Source organism: Meles meles, chromosome 12 (genome assembly GCF_922984935.1).
Source record: "Meles meles chromosome 12, mMelMel3.1 paternal haplotype, whole genome shotgun sequence".
Classification (NCBI taxonomy): Eukaryota; Metazoa; Chordata; class Mammalia; order Carnivora; family Mustelidae; genus Meles; species Meles meles.
Genome location: NC_060077.1, coordinates 49,047,446 through 49,069,007, shown reverse-complemented (window position 1 = coordinate 49,069,007; position 21,562 = coordinate 49,047,446). Strand labels below are relative to the sequence as shown.

At 41.7% G+C, this 21,562-nt stretch overlaps 1 protein-coding gene across 1 annotated transcript; it reads right to left on the bottom strand.

Moving 5' to 3' along the window:
* Positions 1-1,622: 1,622 nt before the first annotated feature.
* Positions 1,623-18,618, bottom strand: HRH4 (histamine receptor H4). The gene is made up of 3 exons (XM_046024219.1): positions 18,391-18,618; positions 9,977-10,140; positions 1,623-4,060 (listed from the first exon to the last, which is right to left on the bottom strand). Exons 1-3 carry the CDS (start codon positions 18,569-18,571, stop codon positions 3,227-3,229), a joined length of 1,179 nt encoding a protein of 392 aa, XP_045880175.1. The 5' UTR covers positions 18,572-18,618; the 3' UTR covers positions 1,623-3,226.
* Positions 18,619-21,562: the final 2,944 nt, after the last annotated feature.

Sequence of the window (21,562 nt, the reverse complement as noted above, 5' to 3'; positions counted from 1 at the left end):
CTATCATAAGTGGCATTTATATCCCTAAATCTGCCCTCATTCTACTTGAATCTATTTCTAAATGGGCCACCTGAAGTCAACACTTAGGAACTGAAGTTTTAAGGAATGGTCTAACAAAATATACCAGGGGCTTTAGGTCTGGATTTAAAATGAGCTAGTAAGTATTTTAAATATTTTTAAATATGCATTTAAAAATGCTTAAGATAAAAAAATAAAAACAAAAATACTTAAATATTAAGTATTGAAGTATTTTAAATCAATTGGAAATGAATTATTTTCTATTTAAAATTTAATAAGTATTTCTAAGCCAACTCCATTTGTGAGAAGGAGACAATAATTCATCATACTACAATACGAGCTTTCATTTTAGGGCAAAATTCACCTGAGGAGATTGTGAGAAGTTTAGGTATACAAACACTTGTTTCTAAAAAAGGGAATTACATTCTTTTTCACCCTGGAAACATCTACACCAAATGATAATTCTGTCTGTTTCTTGGGTATAGAAATTACTTTATTACTGTCTTTTCTTTTTATGATTAGTACATATTACTTTTCTTATAATGAAAAACGTATTTTAAAATTCCTCCAGGGCAAATTTAAAAGACTTGGATTTTTAAAGTGAAGATTAATATTCTGGTTTTAAGAAAAATGCCTAATGCATGCCTTTTCCATTAATATCTACTGAGCACCTATGGGGTGCCCAGCATCATGGTAAGCGAATCCCAAAGTAAAATTCCTACCCCAAGGAAACTTAATCAGCAAGGTTCCTAGGCATCTTTACAGTATACTAGTAGCTAACACATGATAGACCCCTAATACGCGTTTGTTGAATGAATATATGAATGTTCCATCAAAAGTATTTATTTATTCCAACTCTCATTTCACAGAGGATTAGCTTGTTCTATTCATTCATACGATACGTTCATAAACGTATCGTACTTTCTCACTTCCAAGATACATATCACTCACCTTTCAACAACTCTGAAATCAGAATGGGACTTCCTAGCAATGTGATTTTTGAAAGTCTCATTGCATAGACAGTTTGAGGCATTTTCTTTTATAGTGATAAATAAAATAACAGTATGTTGTACACTGATGACATCTTTGAATGAAAAACAATTTTATAGGGGCACCTGGGTGGCTCAGTGGATTAAGCCTCTGCCTTCAGCTCAGGTCATGGTCTCAAGGTCCTGGGATCGAGCCCCTCATCAGGCTCTCTGCTGGGCAGGGAGCCTGCTTCCTCACTCTCACTGCCTATTTGTGATCTCTCTCTGTCAAATAAATAAATAAAATATTTATTTACTTATTTATTTATTTTTAAGATTTTATTTATTTATTTGACAAACAGAGATCACAAGTAGGCAGAGAGGCAGGCAGAGAGAGAAAGGAGAGGAAGCAGACTCCCCGCTGAGCAGAGAGCTCGATGTGGGGCTCCATCCCAGGACCCTGGGATCATGACCTGAGACGAGGCAGAGGCTTTAACCCACTGAGCCACCCAGGCGCCCTAAATAAATAAAGTATTTTTTTAAAAAAAGAAAAACAATTTTATAATTTATTTTCTATATTTTAGAAAATACATATGCGTATTTAGGCATGTTTCTGCTAGGGTTCAATCAGAAAAAGTTTCCATGGAGCCACACCATTCAATGGACCTTCAAGCCTCCAGTAATCATATGAAATACACAACTACTAATTTATGAATGTCAAAAACAATAGCTAATAAGTAACTTTATAAAAACTTGCATATTTATGAGGATTTATTTCCTGAATTTTTGAGATTACTATTGAATGTTAAACGTGTATCTCCTATTTTGGACTTAATGCAAGGCATGAGTGTATATATAAAAATTAGGGGCATATCTAATCATTGATGTACTTGAAGGATTTTCATATTTTAGTGTTTGAATTTAACCAAGATTTCAAAGGTCTAAGAAATATGAAAATGACTAAACTGTATAGGAACTCTGAGAAGTTACAAAAGAAACATGAGTAAAACCTTAGAGGAGAGATGAAACTAACCAAAATCAAAATGAAATGTTATGACAAAGACAGGCAAAGAACACGAGGAGGAGGAGGAAGAGGAGAAGGAAAAGGAGAAGGGGGAGAACAAGGAGAGGAGGAGGAGGAAGAAGAAAAATTAATAATAACAAAAAGAACAAAATGTCACCAGCCTAAGAAAATGTGACTCATCAGTAAGTAAGTAAAACCTATACTCACTGTATATAAAGGAATCGTTCTGAGCACTGCACACAAGTTAAAGACATCAAATAACAACGTAAGTATATTTTATTAATAATTATTGACATCCACTAGTCCTGTGAATATTATACCAGGTACATCAGGTTTAATCACACAGTCCTTTTGTTAATCTTTTAGCCTTTCCCTTTCTTCCATATTTTCTCACAGAGGTTTTAGCCAGCGTGGAAGTTGGAAGAAGAAGGCAGGAAGGGAAAAAGGAAAGCCAGATGGTGATCTTGTCTGGCGATCTTTCAACCAGATGGTGATCTTGTCTGTAACTTACTCTCTCAACCTGTGCTTGCTGGGCCTCCCAGATAATGGCACGAAGGACATTTGAGAGCTACAACTACCTACTCTTCCCTCCCCACACTTCCTTCTTTTCTGGGGTCAGGAACATAGAGTCTGGAAGTACACATGCCTTCCTCTTTTCCGTCTGGGCCCACCCTCGCTCCCTGCCTCTCAACTCAAGCCCCAACACAGCTGCCCACTGATCATAACAGAGTTACCCACCTCCAGCAAAGAGGGCAATATAGCCCCCTTTTCTATATATAAGTCTATATATCTTAGGAAAAACAGCTTTAAAACTTGAGAATTTTTCATCACTATAAAATAAAAAGGGAAATTCACTTAAGGCTATAGCAAACCCTGAACGTAGAAAAGAAAACAAGAACTCTTAATGTTCACCATCAATGCTATATAGAGATCTAAAAGACAACGAGGAGGCAATGAGTAAGAAAGGTACAGTGATTTGTGTCTATGAGTTTACAAAAACATTGTCATCTAATTCTAACTGTACTATTATTATTCACCAGGATCATTTTCCCTTGACTTCCAGGCTCCAATCTTTTTTTTTTTTTTTTTTTTTTTTTAAGTTTTCAAGTGTTACAATTTTATGGACTTTCCTGGTAGAGTGGAAAGGGCAAAATGAAAGATCAAATTCATGGAGGTCAGATTAAGACTAAAATGTTTATAAAGGATAAAATTACCTTTAAGAGGACATTGACCGAGTCTGTGACGGTATGGACTGCTTTTTCATAGGAAAGAGTTTCAAGAAAGCCTTCTGGAAATGCTTGTGACACAAGGGATACAGAAAAGGATTGACAAAGGAATTGAACCACTGAAGCCAAAATGTGATTTCATACCCAACTATGTGAGGACGCTGGTCTAGTGGATAAATTGAACGAATGATTGTAAACAGCGAATAGGGAGCCCAACAAAAGGCAAAAACACCTAAGAGAATGGCCAGTGACTTGGCTAATTTCCTAGCTCTGAACAGTTCAATATGTTCCCTTTGGTGAAGACAAAGTGAATCAGAATGGGTGAGGGAAGCCATTTTGGAAGCAATTATACTGCTATTCATCTGGGCTCTTAAAGAAAACAAGAGGCTGCTCTTTCTTTCATGTCTTTTCAGAGGAGCAGATGGTGCAGTTTCCTTCGGTTCCGGAAGAGATGTTCTTCGAAACAGTCTACCCGTGAGTGAGGACCCACAGTTACTGGGAGAGACAGGAGAAGTGAGTGTGGGCTGGCTTTGCCACCGACTGAGATTGTTACGTTTCCACAGGCTCCAGTAAATGTACACGTTGAAATAGGCCACTGCAAAGACTGGGACCAGGAATTCAAAGAATGACGAGATGGCGAGGATGTACCATATGGTAAAGAATCCAGGTTCACATTCCTCCTCCTCCAAGATTCTCAAGCTGGAATTCTTCCAAGACTCTGAAATGATAATTATTGGCCCATGCACTAAGAAGGCCAGCACCCAGACAGCCAACATCAGAGCCACGATCTTCAAGTTGCCAGTGTGCTGAGCTCTGTAAGATACCTAAGAGAGACCAAATAGTTTCAATATAATGAACATGTGTTGGTTGCAGAAGGCCTGTCATAGGCCTTCAGGAGTTTCAGGGCTATGCAAGAGGTAGTCAAGCTCCCTGGCCCTGGGTAACATGATATGGGCCAGGAGAGAGGGTTCAGTTCCAAAGGCAGACTTTCTTAGGGACCTTCCAGAGGAAATCTGTAACCCTCAAGATTAAGCCTCTGAAAGTCTAGAAAACATTAAGATCAATATCTAAAATAAAAATATGATGTTTGGGGCACCTGGGTGGCTCAGTGGGTTAAGCTTCTGTCTTCGGCTCAGGTCATGATCTTAGGGTCCTGGGATTGAGCCCCGCATCGGGCTCTCTGCTCAGCAGGGTGCCTGCTTCCCCCTTGTGATATCGCTCTCGCTCTCTCTCTCTCTGTCAAGTAAATAAAATCTTTAAAAAAATAACAAATAGGGCGCCTAGGTGGCTCAGTGGGTTAAGCCGCTGCCTTCGGCTCAGGTCAAGACCTCAGGGTCCTGGGATGGAGTCCTGCATCGGGCTCTCTGCTCAGCAGGGAGCCTGCTTCCATCCCTCTCTCTCTCTCTCTCTGCCTGCCTCTCTATCTACTTGTGATTTCTCTCTGTCAAATAAATAAAATAAAATCTTTTAAAAAAAAAAAAGAAGTTATTTTAAAAAAAATAACAAATAAAAAAATAAAACATGATGTTTCCAACTCTGTAGACACTAATGTGAACGGGCAAACTACTGAAATTGTGCCCCCTTTCACAGTGTTTCACAATCTGCCAGCTGGGTTACAAGTGGCATTTTTCTTTTAATGAAAGAGAGCGCTCAGTGTCAGAATGCCTCAGGATTGCGAGGGTCTGTATTGTTTGATGACGCTTTGGCTTGGGGAATATAGACCTACAGAGAGAGAGAGAGAAGCACGTGTACCGAACCCCACTATCAAATGCGTTTCTCCCAGTGGTCACAGTCAAACAAGACTGAAAGCCACTGGCTTTTTTTATTCTAATATTCAGGAAGAATCTACTTTGTAGTTTATCCTGAGACGTCAAGGTGGTGTCAAAGAGAGAATTCTTACATCACTCCCAAGAAGATAAACCCCACCCCAAAAAAGTCTAAACCTACTATAAAGAAATAGTGTAATATGACTGAGCATTACCAAGTCATTTCCTTCTATAAATATTTCCACTCAACAAAAATGGTGCCAAAGCTGTGCTGGCCAAACACTTTGAGAGACATGGCCAAGGCAAGCACAAAGGTCTTTTTTTTAAAGGTAGAGAATGTTCTAGGTCTGCTTGGTCACAAAGACTGGCTTCTATAAGGGAAAATGAGATTCTATGAGTAAGGATTGCTCTCAGTTCTCAGGACCCATGATTTTTGATAGATCTTGATATCTTCAAAAACATCTTCTATAAGAAATCTAGAAGTTTGGGGCCCCCTGGGTGGCTCAGTCGTTAAGCTTCTGCCTTCAGCTCAGGTCATGATCCCAGGGTCCTGGGATCGAGCCCCACATCGGGCTCCCTGCTCAGCAGGAAGCCTGCTTCTCCCTCTCCCTCTCCTGCTCCCCTCCTTGTGTTCCTTCTCTCGCTGTGTCTCTCTCTGTCAAATAAATAAAATCTTTAAAAAAAAAAAAAAGAAATCTAGAAGTTCACCCACCCTACATGAGGGACAAACACACGAACCAAGACTTTTTTTAAGGGGACCTGGAACAGACAACCTCCCTGAGCTGCTTTTAGATCAGTAAGTACCCTTCCAGCTCATATGTTCCATATTTCTCTGATTTCCTCACTCAAGGGAAAGGAAATGATTTCCTCATGAAATTGAAGCATGCCTCTCTTTCCCCCATTGTTCATGTACTGTTTTCTCTGTGAGTTCCTAATCTCGTGCTACAGTGTTTTCTCGTTTTTATTAAAAAGGCACAACAGTGCCCAGCACCGTCTTTCTTTGATGGATTGTGCAGGCTGGGAAGGGCTCACCAGTTGACTGGAGGTAAGAGGATGCAGGCTTAAAAAAAAAAAAAAAAAAAAAGGTTATTTTTAAAAACTGCAGGGAAGTGTTTTTTTTTTTTTCCAAATTACAGATATTCCTGAGGCTAAGCTAAAATGCATATGGTGCTGACCATAAGTTCCCATATACAATATGCTTTTTTGCCTTCTGCTTCTCATGCCACTAATTAATTCATCTCTTGCACTAAATCTAATGATTATGAAGGTGGTAACAATACCCAGATGGTCATAAAACTGTATTTAGTTTTTTAATTGCTCTGTTCAGCCTTTGTAATGGTGTGATGCAATATGCTGGAAAGCGATCTCTTTTCCATTATGCATAAGGTCAAATGGGATAATGGACATCTAAGGGAATTGAAAAGATGATGCCCACCTCTTCATCTCTGGGTAGCATTTTTGACAGAGAGCTCAAGCATTGCTTGAATCCAGGCCCCAGCCAGTTGGAGTGGCCTTCCTGACATCAGTCAGTGGCCCAGTCCTCCATCCATGACAGAAAATGTTCGTTATTCAGGAGATTGCCTCTTATCCTGCTTCCTTTCCTGCCCCAGTAAGATATCCAAACACTCCGTCAATCAGGTTTCTTTTGTAAGGCATAGCAGCCCCCAGGACTTGCTGGAGTTAATGAGTTGGCATTGCACGGCCATCCCAAGTGCTTGTTGCAGGTTGAATTTTGTCCTCCAAAAAGATAGGTTGAATTCGTAAGACCCGGTACCTGCGGGCATGACTTCATTTGCCAGTAGGGTCTTTGCAGACATGATGACGTTAAGATAAGGTCCTATTCAATTAGGGTGAGCCCTAATCCGGTATGACTGGTGTCCTTGTAAGAAAGACACAGACACGCGGGGAGAACACCATTTGTCAATGGAAGCAGAGACTAAAGTGACACACCTCCAAGCCAAGGACCATGAAGGAATGCCAAGGATGGCTGGTAACACTAGAAGCTAAGAGAGAGGCATGTAACAGGCAGCTCTACAGGCCTCAGAGAGAGCACTGCCCTGCCTCCACCTTGATTTGAGACTTCGGGTCTCCAAACATGAAATGCATTCCAGAGAAGAAGTTTCTGTGGTCTTAAGCCACCTGATTTGCAGTCCTTAACTGCAGTAGTCCTAGGAAACTAGCGAGTCCCCAGCAACCATATTTTCCATGGCCTTGATTTTACTCTCAAGCTTCCTTCTTCATCTTCAGGTCAAAAAAAAAAAAAAAAAAGCACTCTCTCCACTCACTACCTTAATTCTGCATACATTTGAATTCCTACTCCTTCCAACTACATTGTTCTTTCCCCCACCCACTCTTGCTTCAGCCCCACGGAAATCTGCCCCTCCAGAGAATGGGTCTGAGCATGGTAATCACGCACTGCCATCTGCAGAGGGCCTCCCTTTTCCATATTATTGTCAGATTTCCATTTCCCAGGCCCAGCCCCACGACTCCGCCTTATCATACCATCTCCTCCACTTTGAACTACAGCAAGAGCTCAGCTTCCCCACAACCACTTCCTACAAGCTTCAGTGGTCTTTGAGGACTTCCTGGCTCACACTGCTGCGTTTGAACTCACCAGCAGAGGCACAAGAGCTGCCTGAGCGCCCCCTGCAGCCACCATGCACTGGGGTGCGGGGCTCTTGCTGGCCACTTAACTCCATGCTGTGTCCTAAGGATCTTGGTTCCAGCCGACCCAGCCCTCACCAAATTTATAGGCTGCGTGGCCAGGGGGGACTCCTCAGGTCAAGACTAGGAAACAAACACACTCGTTTTTCTCTTTTGGAGATCAGTCCTCATGTCTCTGTGACTTCTACACACTTTTCCTAACTGTGCAAACTGTCCCTTACCTTTGCACCCACCTGAGGTAGACCTAAGGGCTCTGACATCCAGCAAAGGGATGTCCTATAAGGAACATCCAGTGAAGGCTAAAAAAAATACTAACCCAGAAAATAAAAGGAAATGTTTCAGTACAAATGGTTATGAATCAGAGCACTCTTTTTCGAACACTTTGACGGACTTAAACTAAGAAATAATTTTCTATTATCACTAAGTTCACAGACAGAAGTACTCATAAAAAATACATTCATTATGTACAAGATACTCTTGATATTTTATACTCTATTTTTATTCTGTTTAACTACGGTTTTTTTCTGTATTTTTCCACTGGAAAAAAAAAAGTGGTCACAACCCACCAAACTGACTTCATGCCTCAATAATGGGTCACAAGTTACAATTTGAAAACCATGATCTTATAGACATCTGAACTATTCATCCAAGCTCAACAGCACTCTCTCTGTAGTTTATCTAGAACCAACTGCAGCGGACTCTGGTGTCAATGATGTATCCAAGGCCAAGGGTCTGGATGTCCCAACACATTCATTCTCCCCTTCTTCCTGACAATATGGCAACTCAACTAGAAACCACATTTCCCAGGTTTGTTGCAAGGAGATGGGAGACCATGTGACTACATATCACCGATAAACTGTGAGTGGAAATGATTGTATGATTCTGCACTACTTGGTTAAAAGAAAATCCCTTGCCCTGGACTTCGGCCTTTTCCCCATCCTTTACAGATCCTGGAGTGACAGCAACCTAACCTTGAACATGTGGAGGAGAATAATGACCTAGTGCAGGGGTCAGCAAACTACTGTTCATGAAACAAATGTGGCCCACCACCAGTTTGGATAAATAAATTTTTATTGGAACACAATGAATGAATCATTCTTTTTTTTTAACATATTATGTATGGCTGTTTTTGTGTCATAATGGCAGATTTTAGCAGTTGCTATGGAGACCATATGTCCCTTTATAGCAAAAGTTTGCTGAGCCCTGCCCTAGAAGGTGCAGAGTCACCCTGTTAACCTAGGTCCCTGGATGAGTTCCTGGAGCCAAGGCTTTCCAGGAATGTTCTGTGAGAGAAAAATAAATTTCTCTCTTGTTTGAGCCTCATCTTTGTCCCTACAGTTGATCCTCGCCTTGTGTGATATACCCTCCCAACCTTGTCTGCTCCAAGCTGCACAGCCCTCCCAAGCCAGAGCTGTCACCATCCTCTCAACACCTCCAACACCACACCTAGTGCACTGTACCGAACCCACCTGTTTCTGGATCCTTCTCCACATGAGCCGATTATGCTCCTCAAAAGTGGAGACTAAGGTTTCATTTCTATATCCCAGCATTTAGCAAAATCCCTTGCACACAGTCATACGCCCCAGAGATGTGGGTCCTAGGACTCAAGAGTGAAGGAGGTTTCCTATCTAGGTCTCAAAGACCTCAGATTACTGCCCCATATTTCTATACCCCTGACACCCTCTATCTCTACTTGCATCTGCCTTGTTTTTCCCCTTGTTCTATTGCTAATAAAGTTAGCTTGCTTAAGAACTGTCACTAACTTGTTGACGAGCCTATTCCAAATCTTGGGTCAGTACGGATTTTCTTGGCATAGCTCCTACACTGGCACTGGGATTTGACCTCCCAGGCTGGTCCCACTGTCTAAACTATAGCTTCTCTGTATACTGTTTTTTTCCTTTGGCCATTCGAGATTGATTTTCTCATGGGCATCTTTCTACTCACCCACCAGGAAAATATTCAGGTCTTAGTTTGTGTAAGGAATGGACTTGATAAATCTACTGGGACTCATACGTCTATCCAATCCACTGTGGACTCAGTATACCACTTCCAACAACTTGTCTTGGGTTTTCTCTGATGGCCTTCCCAGGCTAGCAGTACAAAGGGGAGTGAGTGACTTAGCCAAATCACACACAGAAATTGTTCACTAAGGACCAGTGAAAACTTAGCACCAAATAACAGAAGGATTATCGGGCTCCTCTAAGGTTTGCCAACTAAACAAAAAATTACACTTAAGAAAATTTTTGCTTGGGGACCCAAATATACAAGTATGTCATCTTCTAAAGAAGATAAACGAATGTTTGGACTTACAGCATTCGAGACTGACTGGTATCGATCATAGCTGATGAGAACAATGTTATACACAGACGCTGTACACAAAAGATAGTCAACAATGAGCCAAAAGGTACAGAGTCCACTTCCAAACTCCCATTCAAACATCAAGTGAGGGATGTACAAAGGAATGGAGATCATACCTGTATAGGGAAAAAATAAGACCAAAAAAAAGCGCATATCAGTGAATACAAAGAGACATAGGCATACAACACAATGACATATCTGAATTGACCAAAAGGGGGTTATTGTAATTTAGAAATTCATGGTGTTTCATTAGCAAAACTCAGGACTGATTTCCTACACATTCTTTAAATACCATTCTTACAATGGCTGTCATTAAGTATCATACGTTTCCTTATTACTTTCCAAATTGGGCTCAGGTCCCTACCTGCATTTCCAGCCATATAGAGAACAAGTTATCCTTTTTTTTCTTTCTTTTTTTTTAATTTAAATTCAATTAGCCTACATATAATATGTCATTATTTTTTCATGTAGGGTTCAATGATTCATTAGTTGCATATGACACCAAGTGCTCAGCACATCACGTGCCCTCCTTAATACCCATCACCCGGTTACCCCATCCCCCAACCCTCCTCCCTTCTGCAACCCTCAGTTTGGTTCCCCCAGTCAAGAGTCTCTCATGGTTTGTCTCCCTCTCTGATTACTTCCCATTCAGTTTTCCCTCCCTTTCTCTCTGATCCTCTGCACTACTCCACATATAAGTGAAACCATATGATAATTGTCTTTCCCTGATTGAACAAGTCATCTTTATGTTCATAATCCAACCCAGACAGGACGGGCCTGCCTTCCTCCAAACACAGCCCACAGTTTCACATGTCCTTTGCCAATAGCATTCTTTCTTCCTGGAATGGCCTCCTCTCTTCTACTGAGAAGTCTATTACTTCCTCCTCATTCTTCTTTCACTTCACAAAAAGGACTTCTCTTTGTCATCTTTCTTGGAACTTCCTTGGCAGAAGTGACCCCTCTGTCATCTGCATGGTGCTGGCACTTTGCTCTTCCCTCCCTCTCTCATGTACAAACACTTTCTTTTTTTTTTTTTTTAATTTCTTTTCAGTGTTCCAGGATTCATTGTTTATGCACCACACCTAGTGCTCCATGCAATCGGTGCCCTCCATAATACCCACCACCAGGCTCACCCAACCCTCAACCCCCTTCCCCTCCAAAACCCTCGGTTTGTTTCTCAGAGTCCACAGTCTCTCATGGTCCGTCTCCCCCTCTGGTTTCTCCTAACTCACTTTTCCTCTCCATCTCCCCTGTCCTCTGTGTTATTCCTTATGTTCCATAAGTAAGTGAAACCATATGATAATTGACTCTCTCTGCTTGACTTATTTCATTCATCATAATCTCTTCCAGTCCTGTCCATATTGATACAAACGCTGGGTATTCACCCTTTCTGGTGGCTGTGTAATATTCCATTGTATATATGGTTCACATCTTCTTTATCCATTTGTCCATTGAAGGGCATCTTTGTTCTTTCCACAATTTGGCGATTGTGGCCATTGCTGCTATGAACGTTGGGGTACAGATGGCCCTTCTTTTGACTACATCTGTATCTTTGGGGTAAGCACCCAGTAGTGCAATTGCAGGGTCATAGGGAAGCTCTATTTTTAATTTCTTAAGGAATCTCCACACTGTTCTCCAAAGTGGCTGCATCATCACTAGCCATCAGGGAGATACAAACACATTCTACTTTGCCTTTCTTACATCTTTTCACTTGTTTCTCCTGAGGGTTAGGACCAGGTTGCAAGTTGATCTTTGCATTTTTCACAACATTGAGAGTTGACCAGTGGCTCCCACATTTAACTTAAATAAACTAGTAACAGCTGATACGTATTATGAAGTTACCACATGCCACACACTGTGCTCTGTCTCTTGCATATATCATCTCATCTAATGTTCACAGACACTGTCTGAGATAGAAACCATGCTGACTTGGGGCGCCTGGGCGGCTCAGTGGGTTAAGCCTCTGCCTTCAGCTCAGGTCATGGTCTCAGGGTCCTGGGATTGAGCCCCGCATCAGGCTCTCTGCTCAGCGGACAGCCTGCTTCTCCCTCGCTCTCTGCCTGCCTTTCTGCCTGCGTGCAATTGCTCTCTCTCTCAATATGGCAAATAAATAAATAAATAATCTTTAAAAAAAAAAAAAAAAAAAGAAAGAAACCATGCTAACTTAGCCCATGAAGAACCTATAGCTCAAGATGGAGATGTAATTGCCCAAGGGCCATTCGCTAGTAAGTGGAAGATTGGCTTTTTTTTTTTTAAGACTTTATTTATTTATTTGACAGAGATCACAAGTAGTCAGAGAGAGAGGCAGAGAGAGAGAAGGAAGCAGGCGCCTTGCTAAGCAGAGAGCCCAACTCGGGGCTTGATCCCAGGATTCTGGAATCATGATCTGAGCGGAAGGCAGAGGCTTTAACCAACTGAGCCACCCAGGCTTTGAAACCTGATTGACTTTGAAACCAGGCAGTGTGATTTGAGGACTCCTGACTTGAACCACTACCCTTTACAGAGTGAACAGGTATGCAAATGGTTTGGCTCTGGGCTCCCTTTCCTTTAGCTTCGCTGGAGTTTTTCGTTGTGTTGCCTTTTCAGACAGGTGACACTGTTCACTGAGTATGTAACCTATTAAGAGGAAGCTCAGTGAGAATCTTCCTATTTTTTCAGACACTTGGCAAGATTTCCTGTTTTCCTATGAAAATCAAGTTAACCTCTCTTGAAGAACAGTAGTAAAAGCAAAAAAAGGAGAAGGAAAGGGAAGGATGAAGAAAACCCTGCATTCTCCCAAAACCAGATGATCTGAGGATATAACCAGTGGGGTGTGGTTTCAGCACCAATGAAAGGAAACACGGAATTTAGTGTTCTCTACCTAAGTTCACACACAGACATCATCAAGATGGAAGAGTTGTGTGGTCAGTTCTTATTTGGAGTCCAAATTGCCTCCTTGTTTCATGTTTGGATTATATTTTTAATCATAACCAAGCTTCCTTATGGGGACTTCCATCTCAAAGGGGCGCAGACATGCCTGCGCAGGCATGCACACACCTGTGATATAAAATAGGTATAAATAGATAAAGTGTCTGAGATACATCAAAGCATCTTCAAAACAGAGATGTGTAGCATGTTTTGGCCCAGAGTTGTGGCTTCCGTCTGAGATTTCCGACACGAGTGTTACACACACACACACGCATGCACGCACGCACACACTCGGCCCTGGACACATCTCGCAGCCTCATTTCCTCCACAGAATGACAAATGGTGCAAGGCCAGTAGTCATTTGCATTCCAGACACCACAGTCTATTTAAACATTAAAGACTGGGGGTGAGTTCAGCAATCTTGTCCGCACATTTTCTGAATTAGATGAAAGAGGAAGGGTGTGTCTGGGTGTGTTCAAATCTTTAGTGGCTGCTTGACAAACAGGCTGTAGTCCTATTCCTTCGGTGTGTTTTTTTTCCCCTCAGGATTTTATTTATCTGAGGGATGGGCGGGGGCGGGGGGGAGGGTGGTCATTGGGACAAGCAGATGCCCAGCTGCGCAGGGAACCCTATGCGGGCCCAGGGATCCCGACCTGAGCAGAAGGCACACGTCACAACCACTTCACCAGCGGAGCCACCCAGGAAGCCCCCACCCCCGCCGGCCACCACCACCACTAATCCTTCGCTCTACTGAAACGCTGCTGGCACCTCATGTTCTACGTGATATTTTAGCACAAATATCATGCTCAGATCTTCCGTCTTGCTGAGTGGAAATGTTTGTGGCGTATTCCAAAGGAGTTTCAAAAACTGAATCGGAAATATTTCTATGAATTATTTCTATGACTTCCACTCTGGAATCAGGCTTCTGGGTGGACTTGAGAAGTGAAACTGAGAGCTAGTTTCTTGAAAAGAGCAATAGGCCTTCGGCATGACAGATTAAGGGTGTTGGGAGTGGAGAGTAAAAGAAAACAGACTGTATTAAGAGAAGGCAGTGAAGAAATAAGAACAGGGAGGTAAAGGAACAGGGGGAGGAGAAAAGACCTGTGGATCAGGGAGGGGGAAACCCAGTGAGAACCCAGGCCACTTGCTCACCCCAGCCCCACTCCTACCCCACCACCATTCCTGTCTCACTTCCCACTACTCTCTCTGCCCCTCACTCCCTTCACCCCAGTTTGTCTGGCCTCAAATACACTACACATACACCCCTCAGATTCTCACGCTTTCCTTAGCACGAAATGCCCTTCCCTCAGAGACTTCTTCTAGTCACTCGGACGTTTCGTGACCAATGAGCCCTGCCCCTGACATTAAAATGGCAACCTCCATCTCAAGCACCCTTTCTCTCCCTCGTCCCTGCTGTTTTTCTCACTAGCAATGACTACCCTCTAAAATACTACATAATTGTATTCACTTGTTTATATTTATCATGTTTCTCCCCATTTCCCCCCTGCCAAGTAGAAATAGAAGCAGAATCCCCACAACCTCAAAGAGTATCTGCTTCAAAACAAACCAATATTGGATGAATGAAGAGATGAGAATGGGAAAGCCCAGTTTGCTTGAAAATTATCACCTACCTGGTATTACCCCTTCTTTCCAAAGCCAGCTAAGAAGCTACATCTTCCATGGGAAAATGACAATCAAAAGTTGGAGGGAGGGCGCCTGGGTGGCTCAGTGGGTTAAGCCGCTGCCTTCGGCTCAGGTCATGATCTCAGGGTCCTGGGATCGAGTCCCACATCGGGCTCTCTGCTTGGCGGGGGAGCCTGCTTCCCTCTCTCTCTCTCTCTGCCTGCCTCTCTGCCTACTTGTGATCTCTCTCTCTCTCTCTCGCTGTCAAATAAATAAATAAAATCTTTAAAAAAAAAAAAAAGTTGGAGGGAGCTAAAAGCCCCAGTGAATTCTTTGGGCCAAGAGTGGAATGTGTGGATAATAGTGAGTGCATAGAGGGTGTTATGGACTGAATGTTCGTGTCCCCCCCCGAAATTCGTATGTTGAAGCCCTACCTCCCAGGGTGGCCGCACTTGGAGATAGGGCATACAAGGAGGTAAAGTTAAATGAGTTATTGGGATGGAGCCCTAGCCCAACAGGATTGGTGTCCTTATAAAAAGAAACACTGGAGAGCTAGCTTGCTCACTCCTCACTCCATACACACTCAGAGGAAAGGCCACAGGACAACACATGGAGAAGGAAGCCGCCTACAAATCAGAAAGAGAGTCCTCACCAGGAACCAAATCTGCTGGCACCTTGATCTGGGACTTCTCAGCCTCCAGAACCATGAGAAAGTCAATTGCTGTTAAGTCATGGTATTTTGTTACGGTAGCCCAAGCTAACATTAGTCATGTGATACCAGTTTTATAGATATCTATATATATATACCTTTTTTTTCCTGGAATAGTGTGCAGATGAGATACATTTATATCAATGTAGCTGGTACTGGAATTTTTCCCCAATAAATCTTTGCTTTCCAACACTACATTCAGCCTGGGATGTTACTCAGGTGCCACGAATTTTTGATTTTCGATTACAGGCCAGTTCTAAAACCTGTGAGAAGAGGGCATTCAGCCCAAAGCCCACATAATACCTAGCACATGCCATGTTCTGGGCCACTGCTACATGCTTCTGGAGCTCGCGGTCTCCTGACCAAAAATACGAAGAAAGGCTGCCTTGTAACTACAGAGAAACCCTCGTGAGTTCTGCCCTGGCCCAGCACTACCGTCACAAGCCTTGAGGCTCAGAGCCAAAAAGCCCACTTCTCAGCATGGCTAAGGAAAGAGAAGAGCCTCAACACAAAACTCCGAACTTGTTTCAGAAAGTTCTCAGAGGCTGCCCTAATTCTAAGCGCATCGTGGCAAATACTGTTAAGTAAGTTTACGTCTGGATGAAGCTGGTAGGGGGCGGAGGAACTGTGAAGGATGAAGTGATTCTGGCTTGTGTCCGATTGCTCTCATCCGCAGCAAAGCCATTTATTTTTCCATCCACATGCCAATGGTGGGGCCCCCCAGAACCACTGGATAACTACATCTGCAGGGACATTTCTCCAAGACCCACCACATCTTTATACTGTGGTGCCCAAGCCCATGTAGGTGGGGCTGCCCTAGTCCTTCCAGTGGTCCACAAAAGGAAATGCTCTGTTCTTATCTAGCACCATCTTTGTTCAAAAGCTTCAGGCCTCAGGCTCTCCCCGTTGGGTAGATTTGTACCCCATCCCTTCCTACCACCCCTCCCTTTGAGTTAGTCAAAACACATAATCGACGGTAAGTGCTAAGTATTATCTAAAAGTTATACAGTTCTGTGAAGAAGGCAAAGAGAGAGAAATATATTTAGAGCAGAATATTCTCTCTGTTCGCATAAACAGAGTCATATAGTTATGTCTGTTTCTGTGATTGTAGAGAATGATGTGGAAGGAACTACCTCAAGTGGTTAATGTGAGTTACATGGAGGGTCAGAATTGAGGAGAGAAATAGGGAGATTGTTGCCTTTTTTCAATACTTCTATATTGGTTCTCCACCTTCATCTCTAACTCAGTCATATCTGTGCCATGACTCCTAAACCCATCTCTCCAGCTAGAAGTTTCCTCCAGGAAGTTTATCAGCACAATATCAGAAGTATCTGCTGCCCTCCCAAATTCCCCCATTCCTATTAATTGTGCCATATTTTTCTTGTACCCAGAAATTAATCTTTATCTCATTTTTCTCTTTCTCCTGCCCAACCTCACCCTTGAGCTCCGCCTCCCTCCCCAACTTCCTTTCTACCCTCCCCACAGTAGCTCGGAGCCTTAACATATGACTTGGGGGGCCGCCTGGGTGGCTCATTTGGGTTAAAGCCTCTGCCTTCAACTCAGGTCATGATCGCAGAGTCCTGGGAACAAGCCCCATATCGGGCTCTCTGCTCAGCAGGGAGCCTACTTCCTCCTCTCTCTCTCTCTCTCTGCCTGCCTCTCTGCCTAATTGTGATCTCTGTCAAATAAATAAAATCTTTAAAACAAACAAACAAACATATGACTTGGGCCTAGATTGCTGTAGGAATGTTTTTGAAGCCAAGCTGCCACCTGCTCCAGCTTCTCCCGCCTGCTACGTCTCTTCTAATTCCTCTAAGGTGAAGCTTCGAGCCATCAGATCTCTCACCTACTTTAAAAATCCAGATCTTGGGGCACCTGGGTGGCTCAGTGGGTTAAGCCTCTGCCTTCGGCTTAGGTCATGATCTCAGGGTCCTGGGATCGAGCCCCACATCAGGCTCTCTGCTTAGCAGGGAGCCTGCTTCTCTCCCCTCTCTGCCTGCCTCTCTGCCTACTTGCGATCTCACTCTCTCTGTCAAATAAATAAATAAATCTTAAAAAAAAAAAAATCCAGATCTCCACATTGCCTGTTGAGTAACTGCCAGTCCAGACAAACTAGTATTCAAGAGCCTCATTACATAGATTCCAACTGCTCCAACTTCATCCCCTACTGATCTCATACAGGCAGCCTGGGGCTCACACTTAGGAAGATGTACACATTGATTTTTCTATCAGTGGGTCTTTGCTGATTCTTGGAATACTCTCTTTCCATCGCTGCCTTTGTAAGTTCTACCCATCCTTTGAAGTTCATTTCAGATGCTGCTACCCACTAACCAAACTGGCCCTCTCCCTCCTCTGAGCTCCCAATAGCCTTTGGAAGTTCTCGTGGTTCTCGCGTCATACTCTATACTGTTAATAGTCACTTGTGAGTTTCTCTTATCCACCCTCCTACATTGAAACCTTACCAAAGCAAGAGACTAATGTAGTCTTCTATATGTCTCATTATCTAATCATACTTGGGTACTTAACTGTCCTTACACATGATAGGTAATCTACTACCATATGTGACCTTGGTTTGAGTTGACACCTATCTGCAGAGAAATCAAAAGAGAAGAGGACTAACAAATTGTTGAGCAACCCTACATTCCAGGTGATAAAGTAAGTATTCTGCGAGTTTTGTTTCCCTGTAAAATAAATGAAAGCATTTATGAAGCTATAGACAATGACAAATTATACTAGAAACTCCTATGAAGCAATATCATCAACTGACATTTCTACACATATTTATAAACCTAAACATACAAGGAAAATAATTCCAGAAACAAGTAACTCTTGGACTAAAGCAATTTTAGAACTATTCCAGACTTATTTTTATTCTGCAAAAAGCAAACTTGTCAAATGAAAATTCTCCTACAAACGTGATTCACACATATATACCCTTCCCCTAAAATGCCATATAGCCTCCCCAGAACTTTAATTTTTAAAACTTTATGTTTTTAACATCCCCAAATCTATACAGTCCCTTGAAATAATGAAAGCTTATTTTTAAAAAAAAAAGAAGAAAGCTAGTTTTAAGGTTTTAGAAATTATAATTAGAGAAGATTATCTGAAATAAAGATATGTAACTTACCAACGAAGAAGTCAGCAATGGCCAAGTTAAGGAAGAAGTAATTACTACGATGTCTAAGCTTTTTGTCCACCACAAAAGCTAGAATAACCACAGCATTTCCTAGCATTATAGCAAAAGCTAGTAAGCCCATTAAAAATGCTAGAGTAACACGAGTACTTAGTGGTAAAGTAGTTGCGTTCATGCCGTTAGAAGCTGATATCACATTAAATGATGAAGAAGCTCAATAGAGCAAATTAATGCAGCAAGACAATTCTGACAAGTCTGTTCTCCAATCGAATACCTAATATATATAGTCTCCTACTCACAACAATATTTTTCAAAATCTAATGCTGATCTCATTGTACTTCCTGATTCTTGATAAGGTAATCTTGTGATAACAGTTTCCCTTTAACTGACACTGAAAAAGTCTTTTCCAGAAGACAGTGAAATATTTTCTTGTACACATCTAAATATGATTTAGCCATCTCCCCTTAATAGAGCAATGTTACATACTATGTGTGAAATATAATTGATTCAGTGTATAGGTAAGAAATGGGGCTCCAATGAGATTTATTTTTCCAGCTGTTAGAGATCTAGTTCAAGATTCCCTTCTGACCACAACGGAAGACCATGGGCTGAATTCACCATCCCATCTGACACAAACAAAAGAAACTGGACAGAATATATATGTAAGAATGGTTTTCAAGGCACTGGACATCAGGCAGTGAAGGACAGTGATCCCTGAGAAAAGGGGAGAAAACGAGGTCAGCTCTGCAGTTGTCCCCGCTTACAGTCTTCTGTGAGTTTTCAGGGCACAGAGCAGAGAGGGGACATCTAGGAGGAGCCCCTACCAGATTTCCTGCAATGGGGAGATAAAGCTGGGAGTCGGGGAGTACCCGACAGGACTCTGTTACAGATCAGCTATGTAATATGTATATTTTAACTGCACATAAGCCAGAAGTCTTGTGTGTAAGAGGGTGCTTGTGATTGTTTTAAAAATGTAGCTGATTAAAAATAAAATACACATTACATCGAGATTTGATTTAAGGTTGATTTGACTATTTTTCATTCATGGCATGCGAATTAATGAAAATGATCTTTTTTAAAAACTCCAAATGATCTTCCCCATTTGTCACTCTCCTTCATCTTTATTCTTCTTCACATTCACTCATTATTCATTCACTAACAAAAGGCATTAGGAATTTTTACATTCTTCCAGTTACAAAGTCCCTTTCCAAACTAGCCAGTTTTTATGTTTAGTCAACTTTGAAGGCCTTTCTATTTAAAAAGCCAGGCAGCGCTGGTTTAATGTAATTTCTTAATTCCAGTCTCTAAACTGGAGGCTCTAGAGAGCATTCAGTGTGAAACGGGAAGGAAAGAAAGGCTGATAGGCTAACTGGGTCTGTGGTAGAAGATAAGGTTCAAAAGTAAACAAGATGACAGTAAGCAGGACAGATAAAATTGTGAAGGGGCACTGAGTGAGTTGGCCTAGAAGGCAAAGAAGGATTTATTTTATGGACAGAGAATGGTAATCTGGACTATTTTTTTGTAACTTCATGTGGGAAGAGAAAGCAATCCAACAGACTTGGAGAGCTTGCCTTGTGGCCTTAGGTTGTGGGAACTGACTTCACAGAAGGGGACTGGCAGGGAGGTAACATTTGGGAAAAAGAAGAAAGACGAATCATGTTGGGCTACATTTCATTCTCTTTTTTTCCCCATTTATTTATTTATTTATTTGACAGAGAGATCACAAGTAGGTAGAGAGGCAGGCAGAGAGAGGCGAGGAAGCAGGCTCCCCTCTGAGCAGAGAGCCCAATGTGGGGCTCGATCCCAGGACCCTGAGATCATGACCTGAGCCGAAAGGCAGAGGCTGAACCCACTGAGCCACCCAGGCGCCCCTACATTTCATGCTATTAACTTGTGTCAACACAGAGTGGACTAGGTGTGTAGCTCAGAATTCTACTCTAGGTACTCTATTTGAATTTATTTAAATTTAATGGTGTCAATTTGCTATAATTTATGTGGCAAGACACTTCCTTTTCTATCACTCCTGATGTATGTCTAACTATTCTTTTTTAAGTATTTATGATACTTTAAAAATCCAAGTTCTAGAAATAAAAATAAATTAAAAATAAAATACATCTTGGGGCACCTGAGTGACTCGGTCAGTTAAGTGACCAACTCTTGGTTTTGGCTCAGGTTATAATCTTGGGGTCATGAGATCAAGCCCTGTGTCAAACCCCACATCGGGTTCCACATTTAGAGCAGAGTCTGCTTGGGACTCTCTCTCCTTCTCATTCTGCCCCTACCCCCCTGCTTCCTTGCACGCTCTAGTTTTCTCTCTCTCTCTCAAATAAATAAATAAATATTTAAAAAGATAAAAAATAACTAAATCCCGTCAACTGTCTATTATCAGTAGTCTTCATAGGCAATCAGGAAGAAGTTATTCACAAAGATTGTCTTATATCATGGACTTTAACATTCAAAAAGTCATGATTAAGACCTTTTAATCAAGATTGTTAAACATCTAGAGGCTTTTATATATCAATTAGCAATCTGCTTTAAATAATTAACTTAAATAATTTATTTTATTGGACTGTGACCAGTGATTTGGCATTATTTAGATCTTTTAACTTAATCCATTAATTATGCTTATATAACTAAGAACAGGAATAAATATCACCCTGCCTCATCTAGTGACTGTGAAGACATGTACATTTAAGGCAATTGAATGATAAATTACAGATTTATCTTGCTAATGTCAAGAGAGACACAGCAAGAATCTCAACCTTACCCATCAGAACTCTGTACCCAGGTTCACAAAAGGTTGCATCTCCTTTAACAAACAAGAGACTAAAACCATCATCACCGTGCAGAGTTTTTCAAGCAGGTCTGCATTTAGGGATGAAGAGGAAGTAGAAGGACCAGGCTCTTTTCTTCCCAAAGCTATTCTGCATTTTCAACTGGGTGGTCTGTTGTTGAGTTTTAAGACTTCTTTATGTATTCTAGATACTAGACCCTTATCGCATACAATTTGCAAATATTTACTCCCATTCTGTGTATTGTTTTTACTTTCTAAGTAATGTCCTTTGAAGCACAGAAGTTTTTAATTTTGATGAAATCAATTTATTATTTTTAATTACTTATGCTTTTAGTGTTGCATCTAAGAAACACTATCTAATCCAAAGTCATA

Excerpts from the sequence above, each read along its gene's own strand:
- HRH4 (XM_046024219.1), bottom strand. The coding sequence starts at position 18,571 with ATGAACGCAACTACTTTACCACTAAGTACTCGTGTTACTCTAGCATTT. Across the intron at positions 10,141-18,390 it reads CATTGCTGACTTCTTCGTTG|GTATGATCTCCATTCCTTTG; the intron begins GTAAGTTACATA and ends TTCCCTATACAG. Across the intron at positions 4,061-9,976 it reads ACCAGTCAGTCTCGAATGCT|GTATCTTACAGAGCTCAGCA; the intron begins GTAAGTCCAAAC and ends GGTCTCTCTTAG.